The sequence below is a fragment of the Capra hircus genome, unplaced genomic scaffold, assembly GCF_001704415.2.
Source record: "Capra hircus breed San Clemente unplaced genomic scaffold, ASM170441v1, whole genome shotgun sequence".
Classification (NCBI taxonomy): domain Eukaryota; kingdom Metazoa; phylum Chordata; class Mammalia; order Artiodactyla; family Bovidae; genus Capra; species Capra hircus.
The window spans coordinates 182,484-203,550 of record NW_017189652.1 but is presented as its reverse complement, the minus strand read 5'-3'; the positions used below and the strand labels follow the sequence as shown (position 1 = coordinate 203,550).

Here is a 21,067-nt window from a genome sequence, read left to right as displayed (position 1 = left end):
CACATGTATAGCCACCTCCCCATGTCTGTCCCTCATCTAGAAATTGGAGAAGAATTTTCTTTTTAAATTTCCTCTCTTTTCACAGAGAATAAGTTAGATGCATAGCCACTTTGCCCCATATAACATCATTAAAATAGAACTCTTCCTTAATGGTGGATGCTTGTTTTCATAAATCCCTCTATTTACAAGATGTACAGTACTTAAAGAACTGCCAAACTAAACTTAATTTTTTAGTGGGGAAACTTCCTCTTCTCTTGTTTTGTTTTAAAATGTTGTTTACTTATTTTATTGAAGTGTAGTGGATTTACAATATCATGTTAGTTTCAGGTGTTCAGCACAGTGAATCAGTTATATATATATATATATATTCTTTTTCAGATGCTTTTCCACTATTATAAGATATTGAATATGAAGTGAAAGTGAAAGTGAAGTCATTCAGTCATGTCCGACTCTTTGCAATCCCATGGACTGCAGTCTACCAGGCTTCTCTGTCCGTGGGATTTTCCAGGCAAGGGTACTGGAGTGGGTTGCCATTTCCTTCTCCAGGGGATCTTCCCAACCCAGGGATCAAACCCAGGTCTCTTGCATTGCAGGCAGACGCTTTAACCTCTGAGCCACCAGGGAAGCCCTATATGAAGTGAAAGTTGCTCAATCGTGTCTGACTCTTTGTGACCCTATGAACTGTACAGTCCACGGAATTCTCCAGGCCAGAAAACTGGAACGAGTAGCCTTTCCCTTCTCCAGGGGATCTTCCCAACCCAGGGATGGAACCCAAGTCTCCTGCATTGCAGGCAGATTCTTTACCAGTTGAGCCACCAGGGAAGCCCAATATTGAATATAGTTATTCATATAACTAAATAGATATTGAATATAGTTCCCTGCTATCCAGTAGGTCCATGTTGGTTATCTATTTCAAACTAAGCCTAAGAAGTCACAAAGGGAATCCAGCTTGTAGAAAAACACTTGCTCTTCAAATTATCTACTCTCCCCAGGCTGGAGTACAAACCAGCTGCCCTCTGACTATCTGTCATCATCTCAGATGAACGGAACTTGATTGTTTCGACAATCATGGTGAACATTATGCTGGGCCATTACACTGAAGACATCATGCTTACTGCAGTTGGTGGCCAAGAGGTACCAGAGATGCTTCATCAAGTCACATGTCTGGGGAAGGAAATGGCAACCCACTCTGGTATTCTTGCCTGGGAAATCCCATAGACAGAGGAGCCTCATGGGCTATTGCAACAGGGTAACAAGGACAACCCCTGATTCCCAAAAATATTCAGAAGAAAAAAGAAAAAAAGACACATGTATGCCAGAGTGTGGAGTGTGGGAGATCAAGCCAATGAAAACCCAAGAGAATGACCCTTAGTGATGTTTTGATATGGTCTAGACCATGCTAGGTATTCAGTAAGTTGCTGCACCTCATACCACCTCCCACTCGGGCACCACATTTGGTGGGGTTCTTCAGATTTCATAGGCAGCATATACTACATGAAATTGTGCCCACCAGTGCTTCAGCAAGTTACCTATGAGGTGACACGGTTTTGGTGGGACCCAGGACAAGGAAAGTGTCTATGGCAGGTACCAGTCACTTGACACACTGCAGGGCTGCATGGAGCTTATGACAAGTCCTGAAAAGAGAAACATCCTGTGGATTCCCGAAGGACATCATGCCCTCTACTACAAACATATTTTCCTTTTGATCAATAGCTTCTGGCTTATTCCTGGTCTGTGGGAAAGTCTGAATGTCTGGCCATCTAATCCTCCACGGGAAGGGGAAGATTTTAGACCAGACTTATGCAGATCTGGAAGGTATAGGACAGTCGCTCAAGCAGGTGGTTCCCAGCTCTGCGGCCCCTACTGTGGACAACCCTTTCCCTTGACTGCCACGTGTCCCCTCCTAGGTGTCTTGTTCAAGGTCTCCAAAGGAAGCAAGTGGCAGGCTCCATGGGTTGGACTGAGAGTCTAATGGGGAGAATTGTTTTTACAGAGGAAAGTGAAGTCGCTCAGTCATGGCCAACTTTTTGCAACCCCATGGACTGTAGCCTACCAGGCGCCTCCATCCATGGGATTTTCCAGGCAAGAATACTGGAGTGGGTGGCCATTTTCTTCTCCAGGGGATCTTCCCAACCCAGGGATCAAACCCAGGACTCCCGCATTGTAGACAGACGCTTTAACATCTGAGCCACCAGGGAAGTTTACAGGGTAAAGGAATCAGCAGAGAGGAGTGAGTCTCCCCTCCCAGGAACTACCCTCAGGTCGCAGCCACTGGCACTGCTATGTACTCAGCCTGTCCACAGCAGAGACCTACATTCATTCCCCCAGTAAAGGAGCCTTTGGACTTCCCAGGTAGCTCAACTGGTAAAGAATCTGCCTATAATGCCGGAGACCCCTTTTCGAGTCCTGGGTCAGGAAGATCCCCTGGATAAGGGATAGGCTACCCATCCCAGTGTTCTTGGGCTTCCCTAGAGGCTCAGATGGTAAAGAATCCACCTACAATGCGGGAGACCTGGGTTTGATCCCTGGATTGGGAAGATCCCCTGGAGGATGGCATGGCAACCCACTCCAGTATTCTTGCATGGAGAGTTCCCATGGACAGAGGAGCCTGGTGGGGGTCCATGGGGGTCACAAAGAGTCGGACACGACTTGAGCAACTAAGCACAGCACAACATGGTGGCCTTCCGGGGGGAGGAGTCCGCCACCTGGTGGCCATTGATGAAATCAGCCCCTATCCCGCAGTGGGAGGGGCCACAATTTGTCCTTGGCCCCCCTCATAGACTTACTGTCTTGCATTCACTTTAGCAGTCTTTCATATAACAGTGCTTCTGACCAAGGTAATCCCTGTAAGACACGAGACTTGTGCCCTATGCAAGAGGGACTGCCCTGAAGACCCAGGCTGTAGACGGTGGGGATGGTCAGTCTAGTAGAGGTCAGTTCCTACCCTAGTTGGTGAAAAGACACTGAAGGGGAACTGCTGTCTTACAGGAGTCAAGACTGAGGTGGTGGCCATTGTATGGTGCTGTTTCTCCTTTGCTGGAATCCACAGCCTGCGAATCAAGAAGGGGGAAGGATTCTTCACAATCAGGAGTCATCATTCCTAATCGTCTACTCTCAGGGCATTTCATCCCCTGCCTGCAGCTTGGAGCTCTGTTGGTTCCCAAGAAAGGGATGCTTCTACCAGAACCCAAGTGTTGGTTCCATCATATTGCAAGTTGAGATTGCCATCTGGTGACATAGGGTTTTTTATGCCGCTGAAACAACAGGCAAACTACCAGTCTACTGAGTAGGCTTGGATGGTTGATGTTGTATTTTAGTTGCTCAGTCGTGTCCGACTCTTTGCAACCCCAGGAACTGCAGCATGCCAAGCTTCCCTATCCTTCACTATCTCCTGGAGTTTGCTCAGATTCATGTCTATTGAGTTGGTGATGCCATCCAACCATCTCCTCCTCTGTCGCCCCCTTCTTCTGCCTTCAATCTTTCCCAGCATCAGGGTCTTTTCCAATGAGTTGACTCTGCATTGGTTGGGTGGCCAAAGTATGAGAGCTTCAGCTTCAGCATCAGTTGTTCCAATGAATATTCAGGGTTAATTTCCTTTAGGATTAACTGGTTTGATCTCCTTGAAGTCCAAAGGACTCCCAAGAGTCTTCTCTAGCACAATAATCCAAAAGCATCAATTTATTGGTGCTTAGCCTTCTTTATGGTCCAACTCTCACATCCGCTCATGACTACTGGAAAAACTATAGCTTTGATGATACGGACCTTTGTTGGCAAAGTGATATCTCTGCTTTTTAATACACTGTCTAGGTTTGTCATAGCTTTTCTTCCTAGGAGCAAGTGTCTTGTAAATTCATGGCTGCAATCACCATCCCCAGTGATTTTGGAGCTCAGGAAAATAAAATCTGTCACTGTTTCCATTTTTCCCCCCATCTATTTGCCATGAAGTGATGGGACCAGATGTCATGACCTTCACTTTTTGAATGTTGAGTTTTAAGCCAGCTTTTTCACTCTCCTCTTTCACTTTCATCAAGAGGCTCTTCAGTTCCTCTTCACTTTCTGCCATAAGGGTGGCATCCTCTGCATATCTGAGGTTACTGATATTTCTCCAGGCAATCTTGATTCCAGCTTGTGCTTCATCCAGTCTAGCATTTTGCATGATGTACTTTGTATACAAGTTAAATAAGCAGGGTGACAATATACAGCCTTAAAGTACTCCATTTCCAATTTGGAACCAGTCTGTTGTTCCATGTAAGGTTCTAACTGTTGCTTCTTGTCATGCATACAGGTTTCTTAGGATGTTATCACCTGGAAATAGTGTCACTGTTCACCCATGGGATTGAGAAGGATTGTAACTTGAATCCAAGGGATCCTCTGGGGTACCTCTGACTCCTGCCACATCCAGGCAGACCAGGAAGGCTTCAGGCTCAGCAGGAAGAAAGGTTTGAGTCACTTACCAGGTAATGGATTCTGACCAGCTGAAGTTGGAGAGCAAAAGGAAGACAGGGAGGGTAGTGAAGAAGGAACTTAAAAAGACCAACGGTGGTCTCAAGATCAGTTACAGAAAGGAGAATGGTAGTAGCTGTTGAAGGGTGAAAGGTTGTTGCTGAACAAAAAGACGCTGGGATTCTTGGCCTCTGGAGGAGAAGAATTCAATCCGGGGCCAGAGATGAGGCTTGATCACTCAGAGCTTTGTGTAATAAAGTTTTATTAAAGCATAAAGGAGATACAGAACGCTTCTGACATAGGCATCAGAAGGGGGCAGAAAGAGTACCCCCCTGCTAGTCTTCAGCTGGATGTTATATAGTCTCTAGCAGTCTGTTGGAGAAGGCAATGGCACCCCACTCCAGTACTCTTGCCTGGAAAATCCCATGGATGGAGGAGCCTGGTAGGCTGCAGTCCATGCGGTCGCTAAGAGTCGGGCACGACTGAGCGACTTCACTTACACTTTTCACTTTCATGCATTGGAGAAGGAAACGGCAACCCACTCCAGTATTCTTGCCTGGAGAATCCCAGGGACAGAAGAGCCTGGTGGGCTGCCGCCTATGGGGTCACACAGAGTCGGACACGACTGAAGCTACTTAGCAGCAGCAGCAGCAGTGTGTTAATGAAAGAAAGAAATGTCTTAAAACTCAGAATGGCACCAGGCCCCTCATCCATAAGATGCATTTTGGGATAATCTTGGCACCAGATGATTCATTCCAGGCCATAAAATGATTGACTTGAATCTTGTAGAATGGCAGATTACCATACAAATAGTTTCGTTTACATAGATTAGGGGAATAATGCCTGAGTATAATATACTGGTTTGTCAAGTAGTTTCTGAGGCATTAGGCAGAACCGACTTGAAGACAGAGCCTGGGGTAAATGCATAGTACATTAACATAGCTTAAGACAAACATTTCCATAAGAAAAATGCATTGGTTAACTCAAGGTTTGAGAATAAATTCAGGTGGAACCAGGTGTCATTATGGCAATACAGTATTTTAAGAGAAACCTTTTAAATTTGTATAGAGAAGGAAAAAAATATCACTAGTTTGCTTCCTCCCGCCACTTAAGAGAGATAAAAATGTCTGACACTTGCAGCCTATTTCCTCCGTTTGGAGACCCCTGGCCTTCCTGCCTGTTACCCTCTCAAGGGGAGGGACATGTCAACTTTCCAATTTTCTTTCTCTACTGATTTCATGGATGTCAAAGAAAGGTTGATCGAGGTTAGCTTTAAGTTTTCCTTTAGATTTGAGACTGTTGAGGTGAGATGATATATGAACCAGAAGACAAATCAATATCCCCTAGAGATGGATATAGTGACTTATGGGCATTGTGGTCTCCTGTTTTAGGGAGTGCTGTTTCGTTTGTAGCAGGAATAGTAGAGCAGCTTTAAATTTGCCAAGAACCAGTGGATGTTGCTAGGGGGTGTATACTGATGTTGGCTAGCAAGGGGGTTTATTAAAGTGGATAGTTGGTTTTCTCTTAGCTGCCACTGACTCCTGACGCTACAGCACTTCCAATGGTTTTGTAAGCACTTTCTCCCTAAGGGCTTCCCTGGTGGCTCAGATGGTAAATTCGGGAGACCTGGGTTAGATCCCTGGGTTGGGAAGATCCCCTGGAGAAGACAATGGCCACCCACTCCAGTACTCTTACTTAGAAAATTCCACGGATGGAGGAGCCTGGTGGGCTACAGTCCACGGGGACGACTGAGGGACTTCACTTTCTTTTGCTCCTTGGATTAAATCCCTTTCTGCTTGAAACCCCTAGAGCAAACACTGTTCCCCACAGTGAATCCTGACTGATTATAGAAAAACACATGAACATCAATGTACAAGTATCATTGCTCTCTGGAAGGACATGGTAGGAGGCTGAGAAGTCTTTTTGTCCATCAACGAAATGATGTGACCTTTGTTGCTTCCGACTGACCCTTCCGAGGGAGAGGCATCACACAGGTTAGAACTCTGGGTGCTGATCCGAACTTTGCTATTCGTGCTTTTATGTTTACCAAGTGTGTTCACCAAGGGCAGAGCGTCCGTTGAAGAGCATACAACCAGGCCTGGCTGCTTCTCAGTTCTTCCGTTGGATGACTTTGGCAGGGGATGTCTCGCTGTGGCTGAGCTTACTCACCTGCACGATTGAGACCGTGATAATAGGGGGTGTGGATCTAGGGAGCTAGCCGCCTGTCCAGTGTTTGGCATAGTTACGGGGCCCTGCAGGACTCAGCAAGTGTCGTGTGGGTGGCTGTTGTTTACCAGCCTCAGTCCCCGGCTGCATTGTCTTTCTGGGATCCATCTTTTCAAGTCTGCAAACAGCCCCTGCCTGTGTGAACTTTTTGATCAGGGAGGACTTGGGTTCTGTCCTGCCGCTGGAGTCTGCAGTCTTTGGGGGAGGGCTCCAGCAGAAGCAGTGCTTGGTGAACCAGGGGAAGCGGGAAGTCACGGGGCGCTTAGGCTGTGTCCGTGAGCTTTGACTCCGCAGGTGCGGGTGTAGATTTCGCCTCTCGCGACTCCGAGGCCCGAGGCCCGGAGACCAGCCCTTCTGACGCGGCCGATCGGGGTGGGAGGGGAGGACGGGGGGTGAGATTGGCGGCGGGGGGACCCGCTCCGGCCCGCCGGGCTGGGCTGCCCGGAGCCGGGGGTGGCGCCTGCCCCCCACCCCGGGCCGAGGGTCGCGGGGCCGCCGGGGGGGTGGCGGCGCTGGGCCGGCGATCGGGCGGGAGGCGCTGGGCCCGCCCCGCCGGCAACCCCACCGACTTCCTCCGCCGCGGGCGCTGGCCGAGCCAGAGGGAAGGCAGGCACCATGAGCACGGGAGACACCGTCTGCACGGGTTGGCTGGTCAAGTCGCCCCCTGAGAGGAAGCTGCAGCGCTACGTGAGTAGGGGGAGTCGCTCCGCGCCCTCGGGGGGTCCCGGGGCCCTTCCGCGCGCGGGGGATCCCCGGGATCCTCCCCACCCCCGACGCTCCGGCGGCGGGCGAGGCAGGCGGCTGGCAAAGCGAGATCGTACGTCGAGGAGCCGAGCGCCGACCCCGGTCTCGGAGCGGGACCTCCCGAAGGAGCGTCCCGGTCCCCGGGGCCGTGGCGGCGATGGGCCGCGAGCCCCATCCTTCCGCGTAACTGTCATCGGACACCGCCGCCCTTGCGGTCTTCCCCAGGCTGTTCCTTCTTCGTTCTTTCTTTCTTCGGACGCCCCTCTTTGCTGGTACTTATGGGCACCGCGGGTTTTCGGTAGGAGGAGACACGGGGCGCTCAGGAGACCTCCCCTTCCTACGCATCCCATCACCATCTTAAATGGACGACCCCGGCTCGAAATTTCTTCTCTCCAGCCGCGTCAGCAGAACAAGGTCTTTGCAACGTACACTTGCTCAGACCCCTTTCTCCGCTGAGCCAGGAGCAGACTCGTGTCCGTCTCTTAGAGGCATTTTCTCATTACAGCCATAGATAGATTTTTTCCCCCCTGATTTACGACCAGTGTTTACCTTCATCATTCTTTTGGGGTCCACCAGTCCCTAAACACGAGGTCCAATATTTCTCGGGCTCTGAAGCACTCAACAGCTTTGCTAAGGGTGCAGCTGCTTGGAAAACTCACTGACGTTCAAAGGTGGGGGGGGGGGGCGGTGACGGTCTGCTACAGAGCCGGCCTTGCAAAACCAGCTCGAGGCAGGTTTACTCTCTGCCCTTCGACATTCGAGCGAGTGTCCGACGCTGCAGGAAGCTGGCGAACCTGCAGACCAAAGTTCGTGGAAGGTTGTTGGCTAGGACTGGTGTATATCTTGTCCTGACGAGACTGGCTTAGGAAAGTTGATTAGCCGCTCATCCACCTGGGGAAAGCCGTGAGTGTCTACACCTGTTATCACATGTGTTTCCTTCTTGGGAGGTCCGATGGAGGTGTGGCAGGTGTGGACTTTGCACCGGTTAGTGTGTGAGTAGTGTGATCGGGTGGTGATGGAGGAGACTTAGGACGCGAGACTGCCTCAGTGGCATCCTCCCAACACTTCAAGACCAGAAAGGGTAATTTTTTCTAATGAGGGACATAGTCGTTTAGACAGGCTTTGATGCTTTTTGGTTGAAAGCCATCTCGGGAACACACGCCGAAGTCGTTTCTCTCTCTAAGCTCTGCAGGAATCTCCTGTGGCCACTAGGTGGCGATCATGCGTCAGGGCCGCGAGGCAACGCGACGCTATCACTCAGCCGCTGTTGGTTCAGATCTTATAGGGGGTATTCATTCCTTCTTTCTTTTTAATTGAGCACCAACTCTGAACTAGGCCCTGTGTCATCGAGAAAAAACAACTTGCTCCCTGTCCTCCGGAAGTCCACACCGTAACATCTGTAACACAGCGACATAACAAAGCAGGCTACTAGCACAAACAAGGCAATAATTGAGTTCTTACATGGCCAGAGCAAGTAGTACTCTGTTCATGTTTCTTAAATGACCAACAGAAGCTGAGTCTGTTTTTAGGTAAGTCTTTCAGTGCAAGCTAAGCTGGTGTTTCATCCTCTTGAATCCATGAGCCAAGTTAGTTTTGTGACTGTTCTTTTAAATTTAAAATTTAACTGTAGTTGATTTACAGTATTGTGTTACTTTCAGCTATGTAGCTATAGAGTTTTTCCATGATAGGTTATTGCAAGATATGGAATATAGTTCCCGATGCTACACAGTAGGACCTTGCTGTTTATCTCTTTTATTCATATTAGTGTGTGTCTAATTCCCAACTCTTAATTTATCCCCCACTTTCCCCTTTGGTAACCATGTTTCTTTTCTGTGTCTGTGAATAGATATTATGTCTACATGTTTCAAAAATTTAAAATATATATATATATTTAAGACATACATGGAGAAATCTCACTCTCCCCTCTGTCATCATCCATCTTAATTGCCCTTAGCCCTCAACCATTTTTTTTTCTTAGTTTGTACCTTCACCTGTCCAATATTTCTTTATATAAATACAAGGACATATGTATATAGCTCCTTATTTTCCCCTTTCTTTCACAAAGGTAGCTTAGTCTATATTCCATTCTACATTGTCTATTCATTTAAGAAGACAAATAGATGGCTAACAGGCACATGAAAATAGGCTCAACCACTGATTGTCAGGGAAATGCAAACCAAAAGCACAGGTGAGCTAGCCCCTCACACCTATCAGAATGGCTGTTAGAAAGATAAGAGTTAACAAATGCTGGCAAAGATGTTGGAGAAAAGGGAACCCTCCTACACTGTTGGTGGGACTGTAAACCGGCACACAATGAAAAACAGTACGGAGGTTCCTCAAAAAATAAAAACAGAGCTACCATATGATCTACCAAATCCATTTCTGGGTATTTATCCAAAGGAAACAAAATCACTGATCCACAAAGGTATCTGCACCCCCATATCCACTGAGGCATTATTTCTAATAGGTAAGGTAAGCCACCTAAGTACCCATCAGCATATGAATAGATAAAGATGTGTTGGTTGCTCAGTCGTGCCCAACTCTGCGACCCCATGGACTGTAGCCAGCCAGGCTCCTCTGTCGGTGGGATTCTCCAGGCAAGAACGCTGGAGTGGATTGCCATTTCCTTCTCTAGGGAGATAAAGACCCTTCTTTACCTACACATATATATATACAGTGGGATATTATTCAGCCATCTAAAATAAGGACATCTTGCCACTGGCAACAACATGGATGGAACTTGAGGGCATTATACGAAGTGAATTAAGTCTGACAGAGAAAGGCAAATACCAGGTGATCTCAATTTTATGTAAACTCTTCAAAATTGAACTCAGAGATACAGAGAACAGCTTGGTGGTTGCCAGAGGCAGGGGAAGGGGGCTGGGTGGGTGACATGGGTGAAGGTACTCCAAAGGTACAGACTTGCAGTTATAAAATAAATAGTTCTGAGTATATTAATATACAGCATGGCGACTGTAGCTAGTAATACTGAAATGTGGATTTGAAAGTTGGTAAGAGAGTCGATCTTGAAAATTCTCAAAAAAAAATGTTACTCTAGGATTCTGTCCATGTCAGTGACCAGAGATCTTTATTATTTTTGACAGCTGTGTACCATCTTGATGTGTGGCCATACCATGTTTATTCAGCCACTTCCCTGTTTTGGACCCCTGAGTTGTTTCCCCTCTTGATGTGTATAACCATGGCCACAACTAGTAACATTGCCCAGGTGATGCTTTCCTTTTTATGCAGGTACACCTGGATGATTACCAGAGCTGGGATTGCTGGGCCTGTGAATCTAGAATCCATAGATATTAACGAATGTTCCATTTTGCATTCCTTCCAGCAGTGTCAATACTGCTTGGCCAACAGCACGTGATGTTAAACTTGGACATTTTTTGCCATACAATAGGTGAGAAATGGTGTTTCAGTGTCATTTGAATTGGCAGTTCTTTTACATGGAGGGAAGTTGAACATGTCTTGACATGTGTGTGCCTTCTCCCTGTTGGTCTTTTTAGCTGCAATTTTTGGGAGATGATTAGTCCTTTGGGAGAAGAGATGTGTATACTTTTCCCTTATTTGTCACTTGTATTTTGACTCTGCTTCTGGTGCTTGTATGGTTTTGTTTTTGTTTGTATTTTGTTGTATTTGATCATTTTTCCCCTGAGTGTTTGGGTTTATTGAGGCATTGGGGTCTATGGGGGAGATGCAGGTACCTGTAGGCCGGGTCAGGCATCAGCCTGGGGGGATGATGATGCTGGCAGGTGGCCAGGGGTGGGATCTGCACCACCTGGATTGACTTGAAAGTGTGACTCTCAGCTCCCTCCTGCCAAAGCCTGGGGCTCCAACTTGCTTGCCCAGCAGGGGTGATTGCCCCTGTACTGGGCATGGCCTTGTGCTGGGGCAGTGAGTTCGTACATTTCTCCTCCTTCAGGCAAGGCCCACAGCCCTTCTTCCCCAGGAATGTCATCAGCTCAGTGTTTGGGACACTGGGGTTCTGGGTCTGAGCTGCTGAGCAGAAGCAAACAGGAGCCCTGGTTTGTGTTTTATTTTTTATATTTCGATTCAGGATCCTTTTGGAGTTTACCTTGGTGCAGATGTAAAGAACGGATCTGATGTTATTGTTTTCCAAGTTGCTGTACAATTTTGCCAACATAAAATTATTTAAAAAATTGGTCTGTATCCCTACTGGTGTCAAATACTGCCCTTCCTTATCATAGATGAAATTCCTATATTTCATTCTGGTTCATTTTCTGGATTTTCTGTTATCTTCTATTGTATCTCTGTCAACTCATGTGCCATTATTATGCTCTTTTCATTAGAGAGGTTTTACGATTGACTTGAATACTGATATGGCTGCTGCTGCTTAGTCATATCTGACTCTTTGTGACCCCATGGATTGCAGCCTGCCTGGCTTCTCTGTCCATGGGACTCTAAGCAAGAGGACTAGAGTGAGTTGCCTTGCCCTCCTCCAGGCAGACCCAGGGATAGAACCCAGGTCTCCTGCATTGCAGGCAGATTCTTTATCGCTGAGCCACCAGAAAAGCCTCCACTGATATGGCTTTATTGTTGGTGGTTTTTTGTTGTTGTTGTTGTTGGAATTTTTAGAGTTTAGTTTGGCTAGTTTTGATTTTATTTTGCCACATGAACTTGAGAATTGGCTTGCTTACTTTCAAAAGAAAATCTGTTATTATTGGAAAGGAGGGTTATTTTAGATTTTTAAATTAACTTAGAGAGAACTGATATTATGGTGTTGAGCCTTTCTATCCAAGAACAAAATATGTCTTTCCAGTTGTTCAAGTCAGCTTTTATGTCTTAGAAGAGTATTTCCAGGTTTTTCTCACATAGGTCTTTGCACACTTCTTGTTAGTCTTATGTCTATTTGGGGTTTCTGTGTGTGTGTGTGTTTGTTGTTTTTTTCACTTTTGTTGTTACTGTAGACGGGGCTTTCTCCATTATGTCTACTAACTGTTGTTTGTATCTGTAGGGCTATAAGATTCTATCTTCACCTCCATTCCTTAGAAAACACAACTTGAGCCAAAGCTTATTTGCCAAGGCTCTGTTGGGGTTGTAATCTCAGTGTGGTGAGAGTGATGGAAAAAGGAAAGGAAGTAAATAAAATACAAAATAGTGTGTTACTGAATTGGTTGCAGTTTCATAAGAAAACACACCCACTAGTTGGGTCAGTTGGATGGACTTGGACAGGCTCTATAGAATCAGTTTGTCTTTGAGACGGTCTTTTGCAACGAAGAAGGGAGATGAATGTATCTCCCAGTTTGGTTATGGTGCCTGTCTCTCAGTATCTTTCTGGGCAACCACTAGGAAAGCGAATGTTTTGTGGCCCAGTGTCTAATCTGAATCTGGAGTGGTGGAAGGCTCTGGACTATTTGAGGGTCCATTGGATCAGACCTGGGCATGGTGGGGAAGGACTCTCAGCACAGGCCACAGCTCCGCACAAAGCGAGTAGCCAGGCTTGGAAGGCAGGTGGGGCCAGGTTCAGCTGGAAATGCACAAAATTTGGTCCAATATAATTTCAACATATTAATATTCTATCCTCTTACCTTTGATTTATCATATTTTTTTTGTAGTAGTTTTTCAGTTGATTTTTCTTTGAGGATGTCCTATGTAGACAGTCATGTCATCCAAAATAGAATTTTACCACTTCTGTTTTCAATTCTTATGTATCTCATTTTTTTCCATTTTGTCCAAATGTGTTGGGTAACACCCCAATGTGAAAAAGTAGTATTGACAATGGGCAAGCCTATTTTGATCTACAGTGCAGCCAAAAAAATAAAATAAGCAAGTCAAGATCAGTGTTTTTCTATTAAGAAAGATACTGGAACCTTATACCAATTGAACAACAAATCCTCATTTCCTTTTACCCCTGTTCCCTGGGAGCCACCATCATACTCTCTGCATCTAAGAGTTTGACTATTTTAGGGACCTTTTCTTAAAAGTGGAATCATGCAGTATTTGTTCTTCTGTGCTTGACTTATCTCACTTAGCATAATGTCCTCCAGGTTTATCCATGTTGTCACAGATGGCAAGATTCCCTACTTTTTAAAGGCTGAGTAATATTCCATTTTATGGAAATAGCACATTTTCTTTAGCCATGCATCCATCAGTGAATATACTTAGATTGTTTCTGTGCCTTGGCTATTGTAAACAATGTTCTGATGAACATGTAAGCATAGATATCTCTTTGAGATCCTGATTTGAATTCTTTTGAACATATATCAAGAAGTGGGATTGCTGGCCCCTCTTGGTATAAAGTGTTAGCTGTGTCTGACTCTTTTATGACCCCACATACTGTAGCCTGCCAGGCTCCTCTGTCCATGGAATTCTCCAGGCAAAAATACTGGAGTGGGTTGCCATGCCCTTCTCCAGGGGATCTTCCTGACCCAGGGATCAAGCCCAGGTCTCCTGCACTGCAGGCAGATTCTTTACCATCTGAATCACCTGAGTATAAAGTCTCAATTATACAAGATAAGTTGTTTCTAGAGATTGACTGTACAGCATAATGGTTATAGCCAACAATACTGTATTATGCACTTAAAAGTTGTGAGAAGGTTAGGTCTCATGTACGTGTTCTTAGTGTACACACATTCACACACACACACAAAGGAACACAGGGAAACTTTGGGAGGTAATGGATCGATTACCTTGTGGTGATGGTTTCACAGGTGTCTACATATGCCAAACTCATCAAATTGTACATGTTAGTTATGTACAGTTCTTTGTGTGTCAATTATACTTCAATAAAGCTGTTTGTTAAAAAAGGAATATATTGACTTTGGGGCTAGGAGAATATATTTTCTTCATGTTAGTGAAATATTCCACAATTCCTGTATTAATCAGTTTTTTCTTTCATCAAAAGTCATTTTTGGATTTTATTAAGAAGTTTTTCAGTTTTTCTAGTGATGGTCATATGACTTTTTCATTAAATCTGGCAAAGCAATGAATTCTATTAATAGATCATCTAATATTAAACCACTTTTACATTTCTGGAAAAAGTACCAGCTGGACAAGGTATAATTTTATTGTGTTGTTGGATTATTCATACTAATATTGGTTTGGCCGGAAACCCTGAGCAAACTTTTTGGCCAACCAAATATTTTATATTGTGTATTTGTACCAATATTCATGAGAGAGACACTGGTCTTTGGCTTTAAATTTGGCTTTATTTATTTCTGTACAGTCTTTAGCAGATTTTGGCATAAATGTTATACTTGGCTCATACAAAAATTTGGAAGTTTGCCATATTCTAGAATATTTTTAAGTGGAGTTGGAATTAACAGCCTTTTACAATTTTGGCAGAATCCCCCTCTAAGCTATATCTGGTGCTTTTTTGGTGTGTTTAGATCTTTGTCAACTCTGTTTCTTTTATGGAAATTGATTTGTTTAGTCTATCTTTCCCTGAGTCAGTTATGTAAATTATACTCTTCCTGGAAAAGTATCTGTTTCATTCTGGCCATCAAATTCATCACATATAATTTTATAAAATATTATGATTTTTACAATTTGTTTTTCCTCTTCCCAGAGGTATTGCTTTCTTGTCATTGTGAGTTTGGGCTCTGTTCCTTTTTCCCCTGTTGGTTAGGTTACTTGATGTGTTCTGTCTTACTGAGTTTTGTTTTGGCACTGAATCAGTGTCTTGCTTACTATTAGTTCTACTTTTTAATTTTTATAGCTCTGTAATTTCTCCTTTTCTATTTATTATTCCTTCATTCAATTTAAGTGCATTTTAGAAATGAGGAAACTTGGACAGACCACATACTCCTTGTAGATGTGGTACCAGTCAAGGTTTTACTTTGCAAGCACCAGAAGCTGATCCTGACTGATTTCAGCAGAAAAAGAGCTTATCAGAATGATATTGGGTCTCTGGCAGACATGCTGAGAGGGCTGGAGAACCAGTTTTGAGGTTAAACAGCCAGGAAAAAACACCCCAAACCACAACTCAGAGCTAGTTCTAGTGAGAAACCCGCTGTCACTACTGCCTACCTGCTCCTTCCCTCTCGTGTCAAAGAGAGCGGGTGTCTGACAGGCTGAGTGAGGCCACTGAGCTGGAGTTCACCACTACCAGCAAACCCTACAGAAAATAGTAGGGAGGAGAAAGGAGAAAGACCATGCCTTAGCTGGGCTTTGATGGTGGCTCAGATGGTAAAATGTCTGCCTGCAATGTGGGAGACCTGGGTTGGATCCCTGGGTTGGGAAGATCCCCTGGAGAAGGAAATGGGCACCCACTCCAGTACTCTTGCCTAGAAAATTCCATGGATGGAGGAGCCTGGTGGGCTACAGTTCATGGGGTCACTAAGAGTTGGACATGACTGCGTGACTTCACTTTCTTTCTTTAGCTGATAAAGTTGTTTTTGCCTGGTGAGGTGACTGGAACCTTCTTTCTTGAGGACTTGACTCCTTGGTGGCCCTTCCAGTGGCACTGGGGAGATTAGAGTGCGTAGAAGCAGCTCAATGCCGTCAAGTGTCCCATTCCAATGCTCTGGGTCCAGTCTCTCCTAAATGTGGTCATGGTTTCACGTAGAAGACCTGGTGGAATCACTAGACACCTTGCAGCATTAGACTCAGGTTGGTTCTGGAGGATCTCAACCCACGCATGTAAGCTAGAAGAGAGTCGAGTTTCCCAGACCTGCTTCGCCCAACAATTTAAGTCTTGGAGTTGGTCAGCCTTTTGCACATTGAGAAGCAGACACCTCATTGGAGTACTGGGCACATTGGGATCAGGGAACTATTACTCGATGAGGATTTAATTAGAGGGCTCACCGACTGTGTTGGGGTCTGCAGCAGCGATCTTGAGGTTGAACTGGCAGGGGAGACCAGCTGGAAGGGAAACTGGAACAGAAAGGCTATTTGTAGGAGTGCAGCAGAAAGTAAGAATATGTGAATAATTCTAGAGAAATAACCAATGTCAGGTGTCGACTGCTTAATGAAAACTTTCAGGAGAGATAGGTTGTTGAGCAGGGCGGTTGGCAAGCTGGGCCATAGTGCAGTTCTGTAAACTTCAGTGACTGGCAAGTGTATCAGCGGTGATCTCATGACACACTGGCCACGTTTTTTGAGCGATCACGTGTTGTTTGGACACTTTACCAACAGGAAACTGGTTATATAACACTCTTCCCAAAGAGGTGTGTGACAGCTCCGACTGGACAGTCTGCCCATTGTTGTTACCTGGTGAGATTACGTGGAACACACACTTGCTCTCACTGACTTGGGTTCCTCTCAGGCATCTGAGTATGGCCGGTGGATGCTGCTGATCCTTCCATATTCTCGGGCCACAGACCTGCCTCTTCTGAGCTGTTCCCAGGACAGAGTGCACTCCTGGGATCAAAGCCTCAGGCCGAGAGGAGCCAGGCGCCCCTTCCCCTGCTGGAGGCTGCAGGTCCCCCTGGCTCAGGGCTGGCGGCCACCACACTGCTGACTCATGCCGGCTTCCTGTCGAGGGAACCACATTTTCCTCTGTGCTTTTGCTGAGCTCTCTCTCTCTCTCTTCTAGCCTCTACATGTGCTGTTGATGTTTTGCTTTGTCAGGTCCTAGGGACTGGACCTTTCCTTTCTTTCTGGTAAATTTCCCCTTTCTGATCACTGTGGAGCCTTAAGGCCAATCTGTCCAGATCTTTGGAGTCCTGATTATATCATAGAGGCCATGCAGGAGGGAGTATGGGACCACAGACCTTTGTTTGGGGGCAGGTCTTTGAGTTTGAGAGTGTCCCGGGTGGGCTCAGTGGTAAAAAGTCCACACGCCAGTGTGGCGTATGTGGGTTCGGTCCCTGGGTGGGGAAAATCCCCCTGAAGGAGGAAATGGCAACCCATGCCACGATTCTTGCCTGAAGAATCCCATGGACCAAGGAGCCGGGTAGGCTATAGTCCAGGGTGTCACAAAGAGTTGGACACAACTGAACACAACCACTTGGAGTCACAGAGTCACAGGGAATGTGTCAGGACCGCTGAGAGGGAAGAGGATGGGGAGATGGAGGACCTGGTTGCTGAAGGCAACAAAGAGGGAAGCATTTCAGTGATTTGCAAGAATGAAGTGACACCCACCTCCAGACCTGGGCCTAACAGAGAAGGAGATATGGCCTAGTGGCAAAATGGTATCAGAATAAGGCCCAGAGGGGCCTTTCGAGGAGTTTGGCTTGTTGCTGTTGATGAGCTGCTTGGATGATGTCTTCAAAGGAAAAGCCCAGCTAACTGTCTCTGCACAGGTCCTTCTCCAATTAGAAGTTCCCCTGTGCTCAGAACCTGGAGTGAGAGTGGAGGAATCAGGCCATTGTCACCCCCCCCACTTTTTTTTTTTTCATTCGAAGCTGGTTTCTGATTCACATCCGTGATTATGGACCACCTAGCTCTCGATTGTAACAGGTCAATACTCACATACATCTTTATTTTCTGAGAGCCTCATATCATGAATCCATCCCAAATCTCAACAGAGTTCCTGGCCTTCGGAGGCAGTATTCATCTACTTCCACACGGAAGGGAATCATATCTGGTTGTCTTTTCGTGACTTAACACCTGCAGGTCCTGTTTGAGGGATTGCTCTTGGCGGCTAGACACCTTTTGGCTTCGACTTTAGGCATCCGCAAGGGTCGGGGAATTCAAATGCCCCACTGCTTACACAGGAGATGAAGGACTCAACACAGAGAACCTCTGACAGGAACACACCTGGAATGTTCCAGGAGCAATGAGCTGGGCTGGAACCCAGGGAGTGAGCAAAGAGCAGTTGGGGTTAGAGAGGTGATGGGAGAGGGTGAGGGGGCTGGTGTCAGGTCTTAGAGGGTCTAAGAAGAGGCCTGGGACTTTTCCTCTCAGTGAGGAAGGAAGACCTTATGTGGGTTCTGAGCATAGAAACCATGTGACTGGACGTGCATTGTAACGGTCAGTCTGGCAGCCAGTTGACTGTTGACTGTAGGGACAGAGCCGAAGCAGATGATGCTGGCTTGCTTGACATCTGGCAATGATATTCTTGTACTAGTTCAACATAAAAGGTGGAAAGAAAATGGCAAAAAATACTTTTTTTATAATCCGCTGTTTCCTGTCAGGGATCAAAGTCCGGTTCCTTCTGGCATGGAGCTCCCTCTGTTCTTGTCTGTCTCCCTCCAGTCAAGAGTCTCACAATGCATCCCGCAGCACTGGTAACTCAGTTTCCTCTGCCTTCTTTCCACGTCAGAACCATGCCTGCCTTAGAGCTACACCCCAGCTAGGTTTTCTTGTGGGCTGCTTTGTTGTCCCATCTCAGGCCTCCTTTTCGGTGGCTGTTTCAGTTCATCACCACTAGTTCCTATTTCACAAGAAGCAAGTCTGTTACATTGTGGCTTTCAGGGCTGACAAGAAATCCGTGGTTTGGGGTCTTAGGCCCTGTGCGTGGTGTAACTTAGAAATTAAACTGAAGTTTAAACTGTAATTTAACTCCACCCAAATTTTCACAGCAGAGGAGAACTCTCACATGGCCTTGCCGGAAAGGAGCACCGCTCTTCACAGTGTTACACCCTAAAATGTTGTTCTGGTCAATAGTATAAAGTAAATATGAAAGAAACAGATAATTACTTCTGAGACAGATGCTTGACTTCAAATGTTTTAATATTGGAGAGCTTTTGAGCTTTAAAGAACAGCTCACTCTCATACTCTTTAAACTATTCAGGCACAGAAAAGATGCAAACTTCTTCATAACCTTGATAACAAATTCATAAAAATATAGATCAATCTCACTTCATAGAGACATGGCAAACAAATTCCAGATGTGTTGCATTTAAGTGGAAGACAATGAAATACAGTTTCTACAAAAGAATGTTGTCAGATCTCAATCTGATCTGGAGGTGGGGAAAACCTGTCTAAATATGTTAGAAAAATGATGAAGGAAAAGACAGATTTTTTGCTATTTGAGAATAAAACATTTCTCTTCATTCATTTCTTCAGCCCTTCAACAAATATTTACTGAGCATCTCCTGTATGCCAAGCATGATTTTAGGCACTGATGCTTCAAAAACAATACAAATGTATAAGGCAGATGAGTTTATACCCATGACTTCTGTGAATAATCTTTGTCAGTCATTAGGGAAAGATCAGCATGGCAGTGGGAAAATGGGCAAGTAAAAAAGGTCTACAAAGGGTTATGACACATAAGAAATAAAGCCCTGTGAGACACCAGCCAAATACACATTTAAACAACAAGGTGCTGTTTTGCCTTGAACTGGTGTGACTGCCAGAGCATTCAAAGAGATTTCTGAGGAAGAAAGTGACATTTCTGAACACATGTTTATATAATTCCCCTCTGTGAAACTCATCAGAGTCCAAAAATCCATGTACACACAGCTATTTTTAAAATGGAGAACCAACAAAGACCTGCTTGGACAGCACAGGGAAATCTGCTCAATGTTCTATGGCAGCCTGGATGGGAGGGGAGTTTGGGGGAGAATGGATACATGTATATGGATGGCTGAGTCCTTGAACTGTTCACCCGTATCTATTACAACATTGTTAATCAGCTAAAACCCAATATGAAAGAAAAAGTGTTTTTTTTGAGTCTAAAATAGAGCAGGAAAATCTAACCAACTCATGGAATAGACCTTAGATTAGTTAGACCTCTTATCTACCCCTGGAAAGGTACAGTTTTCACAAAATAGGAGAAAGATTTCTGAAGGATGCCTGTGAAAAATCCTTCACAGTGGCATGAGCTCCACCTGGATTCTCAGATGTCAGGAGCCCAGAGGGACCCTGTGGGGAACAGAACTGAAGCCAGAGGCAGCGGGCAGTGGCTTGAGGTGCTCGCTTGAGACCGCTGCTTATCACTTCACCCCCAAAATGTGACCACATCTTGATTGGCACATGTGTGCCCAGGATCCAGAAATACCCTGGGTTCCAGCAAGAAGGAGGCCCAGAGGATTGGCCTTGAACTGTGAACAGTGAAGGGTTCTTCTTGTTATCGATGTATATGCCAGCAAGTCTTTAACCCAGTTGAAAGCCAGGTTATTCCTTTCCTCTCTAGGTACCTGGGACAAGTCTGCAGGCAGGTGCCCTCTGCGAGCCCAGCTCCTCCCAGGCCTAGACAAGACCTTCAGTCAACAGTGGCATCCTCTGGGTTCCTGTCTGGAGCAACTTGAGTCACAGTTTTGTGCTGACCAGAGGCTGGGAGGTGGATTTGGCAACTTCCTGCAGCCAGAACAGTGTTTTGAGTGGATGAGTTGCCCTGTAACTATCCCTCTGGGGCTGTTAGCAGCCTACCAGCTAGGACCCGTCTCCTGCCTACCACCCTCTTTCTGTTGCCCCCCTGTGCTCTGGCAACTGAGTCATGGGTGGCGTGCCTGTTCACAGCATCAACATCTTAACTTTTGAGGAATGAATGTGCGGCGTGGTTTTTCTCTGTAGCCTCAGGCTGTCATGTCCTGTTTTTAGAAAGCATTCTCAGAGGCTGGTGTTAGGTCAATGTCCACCTCTATTTTTTCAGACCTGTTATTTCCTTATTTCAATATTCAAATCCAAACAGTTCCTTATTTAAATATGTAAATTTAAACCAGGCCTAATTTACATATTTAAATTTAAATATAATCTTTATTTAAATATTTAAGTGTGTCCTTATTCAATTATTTAAATTTAAATATGTCCTCATTTAAACAGTTAAATTTAAATATGTCCTTATTTAAACGGTTAC

General features: G+C 45.5%; 1 protein-coding gene across 1 annotated transcript in view; it reads left to right on the top strand.

The window, feature by feature from the left end:
* Positions 1 to 7,200: 7,200 nt before the first annotated feature.
* Positions 7,201 to 21,067, top strand: part of GAB3 (GRB2 associated binding protein 3) — a 93,468-nt gene continuing 79,601 nt past the window's right edge. Inside the window, exon 1 of the mRNA XM_018044627.1 lies at positions 7,201 to 7,356. Coding sequence (XP_017900116.1) covers positions 7,285 to 7,356 — 72 coding nt within the window. The 5' untranslated portion in view covers positions 7,201 to 7,284. The remainder of the gene's footprint in view (positions 7,357 to 21,067) is intronic.